Source organism: Cinclus cinclus, chromosome 3 (genome assembly GCF_963662255.1).
Source record: "Cinclus cinclus chromosome 3, bCinCin1.1, whole genome shotgun sequence".
NCBI classification, from domain to species: Eukaryota; Metazoa; Chordata; class Aves; order Passeriformes; family Cinclidae; genus Cinclus; species Cinclus cinclus.
The window spans coordinates 71,378,223-71,395,661 of record NC_085048.1 but is presented as its reverse complement, the minus strand read 5'-3'; the positions used below and the strand labels follow the sequence as shown (position 1 = coordinate 71,395,661).

The following is a 17,439-nucleotide window of genomic DNA, read 5'->3' as shown; positions in this document are numbered from 1 at the left end:
ACATTTCTCCAAACTGAAGATGGACATTCATTTTTAAAAGCTTGGATTTGTGATTTTAAAAAATAAAAAATAATCAGAGAACACGTATGTAAGAATATCTGTGTGTTCCTTCCAGGTTTTAACTCAACAGAGGTTTCCTTATCAACAGTGGTTTCCTTACCAACTCCAGATGGCACTGCAGTGCTTAACACCACCCGGCTGGAGAGGGCTCAAGGAATGCAGAAGCAGGCAAACCCCTGAGAAACAAGGGCCTGCTTGTTTTATGAGAAATCAGCTAATGGTTTTCCAGTACAGATGTCCTGCTTTACTTTCATTTCGGTGAAGACTGGGGTAACAAATGGCAGCTTGTATGCCTCTGAGACAGGACTTGTGTGGAAGAAAGGGCTCTCTTGTCTGAATGTGCAGAAGGTCACAAGGGGAGTAGCCCTTGCACCAGCAAAGCCTAAAGCAGCAGCAAAGCCTAATGCAGCACACACTAATGCAGAATGAAGGGAGAAGCTCTGCTGTTGCACAGCTCTTCCTATTCAGTGACTAATTCTATCACTGTAATATTTGTAATTCTGCCTTATAAAAGTGTATTTTCAAGGCTGTAGTGCAAACCATTGAGGTAATGAGGTTACTGGTATTTTTTCTAGGGAAACTCATGGACTTTACTGCTTGGAAGGCATCTTTTGCTGTGTTGTCACAAAAATGTCTGCAATAAATACTACTTTCACGTTCGTCATTTGTAAACTTGGGAGTAGGATGTTTTTATATTTGCTTAATGATACATTCATAAACATCTATACTGCATATTTTCTTATGCACTTTTCTTGAGATGGTATCTCCTTAGTTTTTATTGCCATCTTAATTTTGTAGAGGTCTGCTAGACTCCTACCTTCTCTTTTAACCCTCCTTAGCTTTCACTATAATTCTCCAGTTTTGCATACACTAATTTCTAAATACTTGCTACATGGCCTATGGACCCACAGAATTTCCCAGCTCCCACTGCGCAATCACTGAGCCATTGCTCAATCCAAGTCTCAATGACACCCCTGGTTCTTCTGTGCATTTCATGCAATGGAGTTCTGAATTTGCTCCACAGGCCACAATACCCCTTCTCATTCCAAGAAAAATCAAAAAAGTTTCTGTAAGTTCACCTCCAGCTTGCTGTATTTTTAACTCAAATAAGTTCTCCCCTATAAGTTAATGAAACAAATGATGATGCACATAAAGGGCTATCTGCTGTCCATCTTCCAGCACAGGTAACTGTTTTGTTACAAAACGTTTATGTTTTGTTACAAAACGTTTATGGAAAAAAGATGCGTTCAAAAGACAAAAAGTAAAAGCAAGAGAAATGATGGTTTGAAACAGGCAGAACCTTAAAATAATCTTGGTTCTCTCTGAAGCACCATATGTTTTTAAAAGCATAAACAATGAACTCATCTGGCCCTCCCTCCCCAGTGGGTGTCCTTAAGCTCCCCCTAGATTTATAAAATATTAGAGTTTTTGTCATGTTAGCTTTGGTAAATGAGTAACTCTAACACCAAACAATGCTGAAACGCCCTACGTTACTAATGATGCCTCTGAAGACTGAGAAACTACCACACCTGCTTTTGTTCCACAGCTCTGTAGCTTTTAATTGTCTTCTCTTGCTTCAAAGTTGTGTAAGGGCAGTGGTGGCCCCTGGCAGCATTATGGAGTGCATAACTGATACATTATCAGTGTATGTGTCACAATAGATAAACACTGCTTCTTTTGGAATGTGTTCATGTCCACCCTAGGTGTTCCAAAAGAACCCCCAGAAAATATCTCAAATAAGTTTGTAAAAATTAAAAATAAAGTTTAAATTAAGAAGACTATCCTCAAATAAAATTTATATACCTTGTATTTACAATATTGCTGTTGACATCATGTTTACATACAATAACCTGCATTAGTTACACTTAAATGGCCTCCACTCAGCCTACAGACTGAAACCGGTGCCAGACCAAATATCTGGAAAAAAACCAAAAAATCCCCTTTTTCAGGGGGTATAGATAACCATGACACATACAGATGACACATATGATGAATATGAAAAAAAAAAAAATCTGTAACCTAAGAAGAATAAACCAAAGCACTGCTGTTACATTGTTAAAAAAATCAAAATTTACATTAGAAATCATGCACATTTTTCTCAAGAGACATCCAGAGTTGTGGTGGATTGGCCCAGTTTGGATGTCAGATGCTCACCAAAGCTGTTCTGTCACTGCCCAGCTAGGCACTGGAGAGAAAATAAAAGGAAAGGCTCATGAGTCGAGATTACGGATGGGGAGTTCAGTCACCATTTACTGTCATGGACAAAACAGACTCAACTTGGGGCAATTAATTCATTACCAATTAAATCAAGAGTCTCACATACTATAAAATGTTGCAGTTTGGGGTTTTTTGCTTTCTCTGATGTGCTCAGGAAGTTGCAAAGCATAACACAAACAACAAAAGTGCTGTCAGCCTTTGATTTAATAAAATAATCAGCAACCATTTGCTTTTCTGATCAAGTAACTTGCAATAGCTTGGGCAGTTCCATCAGACAAACATGATTATGACCACAGAAGACATCAAACAAGACTTACTCCAAACCTGTTGGGGATTAACTTGAATGTTAATTTGCAACTTGATGTCGCAAAATGTTTTTTGATTCATTTTGGGAAACACAAGACATGAGACAGCATCTGAGGAAAACAAAGAATGGAAGTAATCCCTATGGATAGCACAGCCTTCCAGAACTCAAGCAGGAGAGTTAAATATTGGATGGAATGAACAGAAACTGGTTTGCACAAAAGTGGGTTTGTCTGTCCTGTGGAAACTGGTTCTGTCAGTTCCTTTATGGGCCACTTAGCTCTCTTTTGCCTGCTGTGGAAGAAGGTGCAGAACTTCTATAAATGTTTCTTCATTAATTTAGGCTTAAGCATTTTTGTTTGTTTGTTTATTTTTAAAGTACTACTCTATTGCTGAATGGTGTCATGTTTCAGTTTTTCCTTCCACTAAATGTACAGCCAGATGAGGACTGGGTGTGGAAGATGGGACTTAAATGCAGAAAAAACAGTGTCCCAAACAACCCTGCATGTTGGGGATCACTCCTGTCACACTCTCTCTCTTCAGCTTTCAGAATAAACCATTTATGAGATCACACAAAATTTCAAGCCATTTTGAATCTATCATTCCTAGAGATTACTCTAGAACTAGATATTTTATTATTTTGGAGTGTTACACAAACATTCCAGAGAATGCAGTTTGGTTTTCCCAATACAGTTTCAGTCTGGAATACTTGCCTTTTCTCTAATAAAGTATTTGCAAATGTTCACTTTTCTCTTTGAAAATCTGGTTCTGCAGAAATATAAATTTTGGCTTTTACATTTTTCCACTGACTCCCTTCCTCTTAAGGGAACAATTTATCCTCCTCTCTGCCAAGATGCACTGATTGGTAGCAGGGCTGGGTTATTTAGTGTACCTTTCTTCTTACAGCCACAGCTATGCAGCCAGATTTATAAAACTGTTAGGATAGTGAGATGTACATATTTTTAATGGGAAAATAAACAACCTAAGGCTGAAGTTTCATGACTCAGCACAGTAAATAGCCAATAACAATAGTTTTATTGTTATCAATCACCTTTTTTATCCCTGTGAAAGCAGTGTTTTTGGAGCCTGCTGGCAGAGATCATTCTTAGAAAATTATCATCCTGTTGTTGGTATTTCTTCACTGGGCTGACATTTCAAACATCCCATCCTATTTTCTGGAACAAGCAGACCACACCATTTTCCAAAATTAATCCAAAGAAGATGGCAAACCAAGGGAGTATTCGGTTCAAGTTCAATGTAACTGCAAAAGAAAACAACAAATTTATCATGTAATATTTAAGATCATAGAGATCATGTGAGAATTTATATTAATTTGTGTGTATTAAAAAATCACACAAATTTGTTAAAAGTCTGCATTCCAAAGAATAAAATTAATATGAAATTTAAATTTTTCAGAAACTCAAAAGAATTCTATTTTATGTTTCAATGATCCGTGAGTTGCCTCAAATTGTAACAGATGGATCTGGTGGATATAATACCATATATACAAAGAAATGATGGTGAGATAAGAGGTACTCTTTTTTTCTTCCTTTTAATTTTTTTTTTTTTGTTTCAATCACTTTCCATTAAGGTTTAAAGAACTAGAGCTACTTCAGTCATGTATTTGATATAGAGTAAAAAGCCAACAATGACTTCTGGAACATCAGCAGTCTCTCACACATATTCTATATACATAATGCAGTAATAAAAATGCAAAAATGTACCTCTAATTGCCTGAGAGTTTGATATCAAGACAAACACTTTTATAAATGCAAGGCACAAAGGTGTGTAGTCGTGCTCCCAAATAACAGCTGGAATTAGCAGAAGCTTTCCGTAGGTGGACAACAGCAGTGCTTTGAGAAGTAAAATGAAGTCAGACTTTGTTTTCAGCATCTCAGGTGTCATCCACCACAAGGTAATAAAAATACCAATGAAAAATGAAGTTTGTTCTAAAAGGAAATAAGAGGCATTGGAAAGAGAGAACAAAATGCCAAAAATCAAGTCCAGTTCTGAATAAATTTCAGTAAAATTACATGTCCCAAATGCAACTGAGTCACTTTTCAAAAGTCATGGGCAAATACAGATGTTCTCTATCTCCTGTGTTAATTTTAATAGCCATATATTCCTTAAACCAATTCAGTCCCATCACACTCAGAATAATTATATCACAGGATTCTATCTGTAGGATTATCATATTTGTGATTTCTGACTTCATAGAGCACAGGAATTTAAGCATAAGAATCTCTTCACTTTTACTTTTTAGCAAGAAGAGAGGGCTTTTTCCAACTGTTAGGCTGTAAAACAAAATCAATCCTTGTCTTCTTTGCCAAAGGTCACCAGCAATGAACCCTTTTCATCCAGCATGAGAAAGAACACCAAGTTGGAAATACCATTGAGCTACCAGACTTTTTTTGAAACCACTCTTGTGACATGCTGGCATTAATGCACATGTCAAAGAAACTCCCACAATAACTGTAATAGGTAAGTCACTACTGAAAAATCAGTTCAATATTTTTACTGACATATTATAAAAACCTACTTAAAACAACATTAGACAATAAAGGATTTAAATTAAGCTCTGAATATGTAAGAAAAATACTAGTTTTAGTGTGCAAGTTTGATTTAAGCACTATCATCTATGGAAAATATGAGGAAAAATGTTTTAACCAGCACAGCACAAAAAAACAAACAAACAAAAAGCCCAAAACCTCTCCCCTGCCTTCAAGTGTAGTCTTAGAGCATCTTCATTGTTGATGACACTGGTCTGCATTTTAGTGTATTTGTTTGAATAACAACCCCAAACAGATACAGCTTTTCCCAATTGTTTACTTTAGTAAGGTTGTATCACCTTAATGAAAAATAAACCTTGAAATCAACAGGAAACAAGAAATAAGGCTGAGCTCTTATCTCTGATCTCTTTAGATCTGACACTGATCTTCAAACTATGCCAACAGATATCATCAAGCAAAGATTTCTGAATATTGCCAGTTTTCAGTCTCTTCATATCCAGTGCTGATCGCATCAGTCTGAACTGTAATCAGGATCAAAACAGGCATTTGCATTAAATGCAGGCAAATTAGAGAGATGTGTGTAATTGTGCAACCATACAGGGTTGGACATCACATCCATTCTGTAACAATTTTTACAGCATGGGCTTGAAGTTCTTCAGTGCTTAAAGAGTCTGTAATACCTATCACCAATCTTACCTAAAGAAGCTATGCCAAACATTCTATAAAAATCCCATTCTTTGGCATATCTGATTAAGTCATCAGGATCTGTATTTTGGCTTGAATCCTGTAGTTGCAACCACCTGAGATAAGCTTCACAGAGCAAACAAAATACACAGAGCTTCCCATGAATCTGGTAAAGGAAAGAATAGTAAAAGGAGTAGTATTAAATCAGCATAAATTAAGCATTAGTATGAATTCAGTATTTAAAATACATTTCAACACCTCTACACAAACTCTGTAAGCGTATTATTTCTCTTTAGAATATAAGCAAAATTACTTCTGTTGAGCCACTAGTTTAGCACATTGTCCTTTTAACATCTGTTAACATTATAGTCAAACTACAACACGTACAAAACTTCATGAAGAGTTCTATACAGAAGAAGGTATATGACTGTGGTAAAGGCCTGATCCATACTATTTTAAAATTGGGAAGGCTGTTTGGCTAGGGAAGAAAAACCAAAATTGTGCCATAGCTAGTAGAATTATACTATCTAAAATTTCAGTTTAAGGGCAACTACTCCATTCAGAAAACTGGTTTAACTACATTTGTTTCTCTTTTCCCCTGGGACAATCTCCATTAGAAGAAACTGGTAGTGTAGTTATACAAAAATATTTCTTAGTTCATATAAGGGTGAGGCACCAAAATAAAGGGAGAAATATAACCAAACAAAACTATTTAAAATATCTTCTGAAGTGACATCAAAAATTATATTGTGAGGGCCAACAGTTAGAATGTTTCCACATTATACAGTCTACAAGCCAGTGCATATATGAGGCGATTTCTGGTTTTATACAGATTTAAACAAGCCATAACAATTTCTGTGCATGGATTCTACTTTTTCCATTGGAAGCAAGTTATGCCAACTGCACATACATTCACAGGCTTTGCCAATTTAAAATTCAACTCGATTTATTTGAATAGATGAACTTTCCACAGACAGTTCTTCCAGAAGCCTCACAGAAAACATCATTACCAGTCTCCAGAAGCACCGAATTAATTAAAAATATTTAGATAGATTTATGCCTCAAAGATGAAGCAAGTGTATTTATCTACACTGCTTAAACTGGACTGGCTAAGAGGTACCAACATGAACACAGCACATACTTAGACAGGAGATTTTGCTTTAGATTAGCTTCCCTCTCCTGGGAAGTCAAGCCTTACAGTAAAAGTATGCAATACTAAAAAGCTACACCTCTACACTCCAGCCTGGCCAGCCCAACTATGCAATTCTGCATCAATCACACTTCAAGTGAAAGCCACCATCTTTTGCTCTGGCTTTTGAGGGCATGGTTAATTACACAGGGAGAAACTTGTGACAAATTAGTACAGTAGGTTTAACTGGCACAGTATTGTTAATTTAGTATGCTATACTCCTACTGTTCATTTCAAATATAATTGTTTCCAACAGAAATTTAATTTGGAAATTAATTTGCAATTAGATCTTTCTCTTACAGTGGAATTTAGAACATCATCCTTTTAGCATCAATTAACATGATAGGCAGGTTAGAGCGTGTAGGAAACTGCATGAACAATTCTTTGCAGTTCCTTCTCTTTAAAATGTAAGATGACTTTGTATTTGCTGGTACTGCAGCATCCCTTCTGTGAAAACAGAAGCTGTCTTAGTAATAGTGGGAATTTGAGATTCCATGTGTTCTATTCACGATATAACTGGTTCAGCTTGCTGAAATCTGTGAAAGAGCAGGAGACCAACAGTCTTTAAAGTTTTACAACTATTACAATCAACTTACCAAGCCTAAATATATTTTAACCAAAAAAAAGTCACAAGGTAGAGACATAGAAACTCACATTTATCTTTGTATTGAAAAGAATGTGCCTGTATGCTTGTGCTTTGCATAAAACAGCATTAATCAAGATGATAACAGGATCATACTCAATGTATTTATCCACAGGTTTCTGGCAGGATTTCTGAAAATCACAAAATTAGAAAAAATAGGGGGGAAAAAAAGGAAAGGAAGAGGTTATAACATTTTCCTCTGATCTTAGTACAACTGGATAAATACAAACTAGCAATTAAATTATTATTAGTCTTCCCCTAATGTCATCTTCATTTTCAATACAGTTTTAATCCATCCAGAAAAATTGCTTCCCTTGACATGACAGTTGACACACTGACTTCCCTTGTAAAATAGAAAGATTTATTATTGATTTTTACAGGGTACAGATTAAGATCAATAATGAACTATGCAGGAATGGATTTAGTTATCATTTTGTGCTCCACAGATGCAAAAAACCAAACTACTTTCTCAAGACTCAAGAAATGCACCAGTATCATGCTAAAGGTTAATTGATCACGGCTCATCTACTGGGCACTTTGTGTTATTTTGGGTATTTTTTAGAAATAAAATTAATTTCTTCTATCACTTCCTTATTTTCAGTGATGCTTTACCCTCCTATCCTACCTTTTTCTTCCTTTCAAGGAGACAGTAAATGTTTTTTGCTCTTGCCTTGCTCTTCCATACTGTTAAATTGTCTGGATGTTTCAACCAGTTTTCCATCATTGAGCAAACACCAATACATTCAGAATACTGATAATGTAGTTTTCACACAGATCTACAGCCAAAAAGTCAGTTGCCACTAAACAGTGGTAGGACACTAGACCATCACGTCTCCAACCCATCTGCTGGTTCCTGCTGTGTCTGCTAGAGAGGTTACTTCACCCAGACCACTGGGAACTGCTTGCCATCAATCCCCTCCAGCTTTATTAATTTATCTGCTGGCTAATCACTTTTTAATTTGAGTTAGGGCTAATAAAAGGCTGTTACACTATGAGCAGGAAGGTTAAATAATTTTACAAAAGGCTCATCTTAAGGGGGTAAGTAACATCTAGCTGAGAGCTAAGGAGCAGCAGAGGAGCAGCAAAGGAGCAGCAGCCACCATTTCAGCTCAAACAAGTCACTTGCAGAAGGGTGCTCTCCTGCAGGCCAGCTTTCTCCTGCTTCTAATCCTCCAGTCTGTCTACTTGTTTCCTCCAAGACATCCTCAGCTAATCTTGGTCCCCCAGGCCTTCATGTTAGCTGCCATGCTGAGAACACAATAATCATAGAAATTATCTCTATTTCCATTTTAATGAGTGCGTGGTGGCACACTTCCAGAAGAAAAATGTTGGCTCATCACTTTCTGAAATGCTAGAACAGTCAAAAATGCAGCATCAGACAACACACACCTACAGACAAACTCCCAGGACAGAACATAAAAGTTTTTCAATTTTATAGATATTCATTTTTCTGTCATACAAAGACCAACTAAGTACCACACTGGTGCTCACTCACCCTGCAATAGGATGATGAGGAGACTCAGAAGCAGGTAAAACCCATGGGCAGCGAAAAAACAGTTTCATAATTTAAATAATGTAAAATAGAGTAATAATAGTAATGAAATGGAAAACAATAAGAGACATATAATGCCCAAGAGAAACAAGAGCTGCACTACACAATTTCTCACCACCCACTGACCAATGCAAGTTAACACTGCCTTGCTATGTATCAGAATTATTTTTGTAGAATCTGAGAATGCAGAATTTCACCAGCAAATTGACTCAAAAGTCCAGCATCAATGGCAAGAAAAATATCTGAACAAATGCATTAACTGAATAGCACATCTAGGGAATGCTGCAACCCCTAATCAGTGTTTCTTGGTCCAGCTTAAAAAAACCCCTCATTTCAGTAAGACAACACTATGTATGACAGTACACAAGTTGTAGGTAATGAATTAAAAAACTCCCTCAATTAATCAAGAATTTGATAAGTCTAAAAATAAAGCAAATGAGATGGAAAAAGAATATAATTAACACAGGATCACAGTTATAAGATTTAATAGAGTGAAAAAGAAATTGCTACTTTAATTAGAGGCAGTATCTTGCTTCATTTCTTTCTACTGGGAAATCATGAACAGATATTCTTATAGGTGTAATTTGCATATGTCAAATCTCTGGGTTGACGTAGCATCGTACAATGGCACAGAAGTGCAATTTTAAAAATAGGTTTATTCACACAAGCACTGGACCAATCCATACAAAATAAGATTACTCAACACAGTGGGTGTCATAAAGGTTAGATGAAAGGTATCCTCCATACACCCAGTTTTTTTATGCTCTCAAATTTTCCTGCAACAGAACATTTTTTGACTAGGACCAAAAAGTTTCTGATGAAAGAATGGTATTTTCAATGAGAGAATCCCAATCAAACACTGATCAAAAAATTTGCAGTTAAGAGGTATTGAAAAATTTTCACTGACAGCTGACATGAATTTTAGACAATGAAAATTTATCACATCAACCATCCAGGCAAAACCAACAATACAGACATTTACTGCAGATATAGATGGAAACTGCTACAAATTAATATACAAACAGTGGTTTCTTCTGCCCCACAGCTTCTGGCAGCCAAATACCAAACCTTCTCTGCAGCTGTGAAAATTATGCTAAATTAAGTATTTCTGTCTTTTAGACCTAGAGCCCTATTCTTAATATATTTTATATTACTAAGGTCCTTTATGTCTATCTGAGTCTCTGCTGCAAGAAGGAAAAGTCCTCTGTGCTTACGCAGCCAGTGACCTAGCCAGAGTACATCCAGAGATTTGTGAGACCTATGAACCACCTTTGCTGCAAAAGACTTGAGTGTGCACTGCTACAGACTAATTGGATGATGGCTGCTATACCATTAATATACTACAGAACTAATATGTCCTCTAGGAAGAACTTTTCCACACCTGGCTTTTTCATTATTTTTTCCAGCTATACAATGAAAACATCTAACACCAACCTTAAATGCTTGGGAAGGAAACCTCTGAGTAAAGCCTGACTTCAGCAAAATCAGTGCAAGCAAGGATTGATGCAGTTTAAGTACACATAAGTTTCACTAGATAGTTTCAGCTAGTTAAAGGGATGTAACTTTATGGACACTGATAACCACTAACAATTTGAGAGGAGGTTGGCATAAGCAGCTCAGCTATGGAGAACTGCTTGCACACTTACTTTAAGGATTTTAGTCAGGCAGTTTAGCGTGAACTACAATCCTGGTGCTCACACCTAGTTCCCCAGTGCTGTTCTGCACAGCTGTAGTCAGGTGGTCTGGGCAGCACGAGTGAAGAAGGCATGTCTTTGACATATCTGAGCTTTTCCATGTTCTTTGGACTTTCAAAAAGAAGTGCCTCAGTTATGACAAAAGCAGTAAAAAGAACTAACTGGATTTCTCTACACTTTTACCCATTTTTCAGCTTCTGCCTTAAAAATGTAATTGGCATCAGAAACAATTAACTGGTATTTTTTCTTGAAAAAATAAGACACTATTTTGATTAAAAGGTACTTTCAGATTAGGCTGCAGAAGAAAAAAGTCAAGCTTCATACCATGAATTTTATTTACACATCTTTCTCTGATTTGGTAAATTTAAGGAACCCTACGAGTGTATGATACTGACATAAAAAAGTCCAACAGATACTGTGCTCCCATAAAAAGGGATGTTAAAAGTATATGAATATTCTAACAAATTTAAATGGATATTATTTTAGGAACTGTTTGATTTATCAAATATTTAGGAAGATTTGATTGCTTGTCTGTTGTTTTACAAAACATCTTCCATTTTCATAACTTAAAGTCTGCTTAATTATCTTAAAAAAATTAAAACCAATTAGTAAAGGAAAATTAAAGAAAAAAAGAAATCTTCAAAAGCTAGTACAATCATCTTCTTCGTAGTGTTGTATATGAGATTGTTTCTGATCAAAGCAATCCAAAACATTTAAGGAAAGTAACGTACATTTTAACATCTCAGTTGTATTAGATGTGGCCAAAAAAAGTACTGATATGTTAATTCAAACTGCATGTTTATCAGCCTTTTATAAATCACTACTCAAAAGACATAATTCTTACTTTGTTCATCAGAGATACTCACCTTGCAAACAGCATTCACAAATATGTGCCAAATACAATCCAGTATGCAAATATTTGAGAAAACACCTGCCTCTGAAGGATAAAGTTTCTAATTATATGAACATTACTTTTTGGAGTCATCTCTCTAATATTAAAACATTACTTATTTTAAAATAAAAAATATTTTGGGATGGGGTTTGTAGAAAGTAAAAGAATTCTTGAAGAGGAAGCCATAGGACCTGACAGAAAGTAAAAATACACACTGAAGAACAAAGCTGTATCCTGATCTAAAACTACCATCTAAAACCACATCAGGAATACGTTTGCAAATCTCTGGGCATTAGACATGTCAACAGAACACTCTCATTGTAGCATTCCTTTCTCCAGGATTTGGAGTTGGGCAAAATTAAGCCACAATTTTTTGCTGGACTACATATACAGCAAATTCTAACAACATTTGCATAGCTTCCACATGAACATGGGTCCATCTGCATTGGTTCATAGGCAAATTAAAGACTCTTGTGACAGTGCCCTTAATCCCAATTGCACCCTTAAATAATAAAACATATCAGCTGTGCTGCTTTCAGGAACAGATTCTTTATTAGGGATGCAGCCAAGTGTTATAGTAGACTGAATAACAAAACAGCCCAGTTTCAGATGCATTCCATTTCAGAAAACAAATACAAAATATTGTTTTATATTTTTTTCCTGTATAATACATTTTCCAGTAGTGAGTTGGTCTGTAAATAGAGCTACATAAAATTAGCACATGTTATTTTCCAGGATGATCTTTGTACTCTTGTCAGATTCTTTACCCTACCACATAAATGCTTTGCATTCAAAGCACTTGGTCTCTCTGCCTTGCTGCAATAAAAGAGCTTTTAAATTATTTTTTAATTGCAGAAAAGCTAAATGAAGTGCACAGTGCTCAGGCAATTTGGCTTTCTTATTACAAAACACCAGGGGGATCTTGACTGCGTTCTATATATTGCAATTAGTAATTTATTTTCCTTTGTTATGGTCTGGAACATTTTTAACATTTTATTTTTAAACATAACAACATATATGAAATTGAAAACCAAATTTTAAAAATGTTTGCATGCTTTTCCTTCTATTTCTGAATAAGTGAAACTTGCTTATTTCTTTCTGTATTCATTGCACTTCACAGAATTTATTTCAGGTAAGCCAAATGTGTCCCCACACTCTGCCCCAGCATTATTACTGTAGCAACAGTGTCTTTTTTCTGACTTTTCTTAATGGTTGGATTGTAATACACACAGTGAAGACTCGCTGTATTATTTACAGACCAATTAAATTTCAAGGGTCTCAAACAAATTACTAAAAACCTTCTCTAGAAGGAGCCACCTAGGCTTTCACCATCACTTCTTGCTCAGAACAGGCATCACATCAGTACATTCACAGATTAGGACTAAACCCAGACCCATGAGATGCAGAGTGCTGAATGTCACCTCCATCAGAGGCAAACCTGACATGCCCACACATTCCACACCTTCCCCTGTCCTTAGTTATCCCACTGAACAAAAAGCATATTGAAGAGGTCCATCTGTCTCTTGGAATGCTACTTCCACAGCAAAGTATATGCAGGATGAGAAAATGGTTCATCCACTAAATGTGAATCTCCAGCAAGAAGGAATGTGCAATGCCAGAGGTCTGGGCTAGGCTTCAGCTGAAAATGGTCTTAATTAAACAAAACAGATTTTAAAAGAAGTTACAGAACTTGAGGAATCTGTGGCAGTTAGCCACCTTGCAGAGTTATTAAGTTATTTAAGAAAAGACATGACCTTTCCAATCAATCCAAGTGTACTGTGAGGACTTCTATGTTTTATAGAAGAAAGTTTCTTTAGTTCCTTCAGCATCCATTGCAAATTTATTCCCAGAGTGGATAATAACACTTGTGAGGTCTTTAATGCTTGCCCACATTAAAATTACAATATGGAGTTCAAAGAAACTTTAATTATATTAAGAGCAGTAACAAATGCTGCAGGAACTAAACTAAAGCAACATTAGGCTGAATTTCCAAAACTGTGCTCTTAATATTGCGGACTGGAAACACATGTTCCTTAATGGAAGCTTTTCATATTTGCCTCTGGAAAAAAATTCATTCTGCTCTTCAACAAATTAATAACAGAATACAAAATCATGGTATTTTGCTTAGGCATTCAAATTTAAATCTTCTACCTCATAATCACACCCAGATCATGTTAAACACATCCTAAAATAAATATAGGGCTAGATAGAAGTTGCTGTTGGGAGAACTTAGCTTCTTCAACCTTGAGATAATTTTCCAAAAAGTGTTGAATGGCAGGGTTATCCTGAGAATTCTAACGACCTATTAGATGCAGACTTATTAATATATCATGGATAACTTTAAAATAGTATTGGGGAAAGTCTGTAGGTCAGTATGAAACAGTGATGATCTTGACAATGTTCTTGTTCCCAATTTTCCAGGGCCCTCTATTTTACTCACCATGTGGAACAATGTTGGGTCATTGTCTGTTTTTTTTCCTTAAGGTGTCAGTATTTCCAGGTACTACTTGAAAATGGGAACAAAACACATGTTCTTTTCAACAAAAAAAATTCTCTAGATGATGCCCATTGGCCTCACTTTGAGTATCAATATACAATCTTTCTATCAATTTTTCATTTCTCTCTCAATGCTACTGTGGAGTAGCAGTACTCAATGCTCTCACTCCATGAAGACAGATGAAAAATGTTCTCAGGCTGAGTGATCACACCTTCTAATCTCACCTCAGACCTTCAATTTTTCTTAAATACCTTCAACTTTTTAAAAGTTTTCAGAGGCCTACACTCTTAAGTTTTATACATAATTGATATAAACGATGTTTCACACTGATAAGTGGGATCTTCATACATTTTTAAGTGAAGATTTCTAATATTATTTTCAGGTTTGATCATCGAGAGGATTCATAACATTGAAACACTCATATCGCTACTCATTAAAGTCTGTGAAGGGTATCAAATGACATCCAGTACTTGACTATTTTTTGTTGTCAGCAGCATGATGATGAACAATTTTCCAGGTCTCTGGTCAGAGCATAGCCTTGCCTGCATGGAAGAGAATGCCTGCAGAGAGTTGGTACAGTGACAAAATTATCCTTGCAGATTAAAAAGTAAACCAAGCATTGCTCTAGTAGCTGGAAATAACAGTAGGGTTTTACTGCTATATGCAGATAAACCTGAAGTCACATCACTTCAACTGAAAGAATCTTTTTGACCTTGGCAATCTTTCAACATTCTCATCTCCACTTTATATACCATGACCTAACATATGTCCTGTTCTCAGCAGTGCCTGGGTGGCCAGAAATTGAGTGAAAGTTTTGAGATGTTATGACATGTGCCACATAAGAGTAACTAGAACTGAAACTGAACCACGACAACCCACAACACAGGCAGAAGAAACAGACTGGTACAAGTCAGTGATAAATGGCACAGATCTGGAGAAAAATGGACAGAATTCCAAATTGCTAGGAATGTGCAATTATTTGCTCTTTCTTTCAGTCAGTTCTTTACTCTTTTTATATGAGTTTAGCATTTGTGATGAATATAGCAACTGGGACTTAGGTCTTTGATTCTATGTGGTGTAACACAGCTCCAACAGACCAGGATCTTTGGTCCTCAAATGGTTAAATGCTAAGGGGAATGAATGCCATCTACTGGTTCCCATGCTGCCTTAGATCTGCTTATCATCACCAGATTAATAAGCAAGAGGGAGTTGAAGTCTTCAATGAGGTCTCCCCTCAGCCTCCTCCTCTCCAGGCTGGCTACGCCAAGTGACCTCAGCTGCTCCTCATACGGATTCCCCTCTATATCTTTCATCAGCTTTGTAATCTTCCTTTAGATGCTCTCCAATAGCTTTACATGTTTCTTACATTACGGTGCCCAAAACTGCCCCCAGCACTGGAGGTGAGGCTGCCCCAGCTCAGAGCAGAGCAGGACAATCCCCTCCCTTGCCCGGCTGTGATGCTGTGCCTGATGCCATCAGGAAAGGCTTGTCCCTCCTGGCTGCCAGGGCACTGCTGGTTCATGTTCATTGACATCGACCAGGATGCCCACATTCCTTTAAATAATCACCACTCAGACCCTGATATTTAGGTCCAGTGGAAGCTGTGTCCAACCATGGAGCCACGCTCAGATCTGCCCTTCAGCCAGAGGCAGGCTAGCGCCACAGCAGATGCACTGCAGTGCCCGGTACAGAAACATGCGGGCCAGCCAGGACAGCTCTACCACACAGGCGCACTCGAGGAATGGGAGGAAATTACATTGGGAAGCAGAGCAGACAGAAAACCTACAGAATCACAGAACAGGTCAGGTTGGAAGGGAAGGCAGGGGCTCATCTGGTCCAAGCTCCCTGCTCAAGCAGGGCCATCCCAGAGCACCTGGCACAGGATTGTGTCCACATGGTTCTTGAACATCTCCAGTGAGGGAGACTCCACACCCTCTCAGGACAATCAGCTCCAGTGCTCGGTCACCTGCACAGTGAAGAAGTTCTTCCTCATATCCAGGTGGGATTTCCTGTGTATCAGTATCTGCCTACTGTCTTATTGCTTGGCACCACCGAGAAGTACCTGGCTCCATCCTCATGACACCCTCCCTTTAGATACTGATACACATTGATGAGTCCCCTCTCAGTCATCTCTTCTCGAGGCTGAACAGGCCCAACTCTCTCAGCCTTTCCTCACAAGACACCTGGATTCAGGGAAAGCGGCCACAACCCACGGGCGTGGCCCGAGCCCGAGCTCCAAGGGCCTCAGGTACCCGCGTTCCACCGGGCCCAACGCGACGCGCCTCTCCCACGCACTGCCCGCCGCCCCAACTCACGCATATGGAGATACGGAGCACCCCGCGCTGGTAGTCCCGGTACAGCTCTGTCGCCTCCCCGTTGCACTCGATGCAGCGGTAGGCGCCGAGCGCCGCCATGGCGCGGCAGAGCACGCCCAGCCCTGTCAGCGCTTCCACACCGCCTCCTCGTTTCCGCGTTCGGGAGCGCAGCCGAGCGAGACGGCGCCGCGCTGCTTCCTGGGAGCTGTGGTTTTCCTGCTGTTGCTCTACGCCCGAGTGCGCAGGTGGGGAACTCCGCGTCCCAGCAGGCTGTGCGGCGGCAGCCCTATGGGTGGGGCGGCGGGGACACCCCGTGTTCCCGGCCGAGGCGGCGCGCATGCGCGCTGTGAAGATGGCACCTGCCGGCGGGTTGGCGCGGGCTCCGTGGGTGTCGCTGGCCGTGCTGGCCCTGCTGGCCCGGGCCGCGCTCGCTCTCACCGAACGCTATCCGGCGCTGTCCCTGCTCCAGCAGGAGCGGCACCGGCAGCGCCACGGCCCGGCGGGGGAGTGGGCGGAACAGTACTCGGCCGAGTGCGGTGAGTCGGGGGCGTCGCCGCGGTGACAGCCTGCAGTCCCGGGGCGGCGGTGCCGAGGCCGCGGGAGCGGCGGCGGTGGTGGGGGCGGCCCGGGGCGGTGCGGGGTGCCGGCGCTCGGCTGGCTCATAGCGAGCAATGTCGCGGGCGAGCTGCAGCTCCGAGCCCGCCGTGCCGTTTTGTGGCGCGGGGCCGCAGAGCCTGTGGTAGCGAGCTGAGGAAAACCTCTCACCCCTGGGACGGGCAAACCTTAGGTACCACACGGGAGGATCCCTGCTGCCCCGCTCATCTCCCGGGCCCAGCAGCTGGGCTCTGTCTGCACTCAGTAGTATGGGGGTATGCCAACACTC

The 17,439-nt window shown here is 39.2% G+C and overlaps 2 protein-coding genes across 4 annotated transcripts in view; one reads left to right on the top strand and one right to left on the bottom strand.

Annotated features, from left to right (window-relative positions):
• Window positions 1–1,669: 1,669 nt before the first annotated feature.
• Window positions 1,670–16,895, bottom strand: ARV1 (ARV1 homolog, fatty acid homeostasis modulator). Of its 3 annotated transcripts, none has more exons than XR_009933065.1 (6): window positions 16,557–16,895; window positions 7,618–7,737; window positions 5,787–5,940; window positions 4,305–4,529; window positions 3,632–3,841; window positions 1,670–2,245 (listed from the first exon to the last, which is right to left on the bottom strand). XR_009933065.1 is itself a non-coding variant. In XM_062490190.1 (5 exons), the coding sequence occupies exons 1-5, from the start codon at window positions 16,893–16,895 to the stop codon at window positions 3,735–3,737; spliced, it is 945 nt and encodes a 314-aa protein (XP_062346174.1). In that variant the 3' UTR covers window positions 3,597–3,734. The 3 variants fall into 3 exon arrangements, 1 of the variants encoding a protein (XP_062346174.1); XR_009933066.1 differs by lacking the exon at window positions 1,670–2,245 and adding an exon at window positions 2,476–2,693; XM_062490190.1 differs by lacking the exon at window positions 1,670–2,245 and having other exon boundaries at window positions 3,597–3,841.
• Window positions 16,894–17,439, top strand: part of TTC13 (tetratricopeptide repeat domain 13) — a 39,470-nt gene continuing 38,924 nt past the window's right edge. The window contains exon 1 of the mRNA XM_062490189.1: window positions 16,894–17,092. Coding sequence (XP_062346173.1) covers window positions 16,894–17,092 — 199 coding nt within the window. The remainder of the gene's footprint in view (window positions 17,093–17,439) is intronic.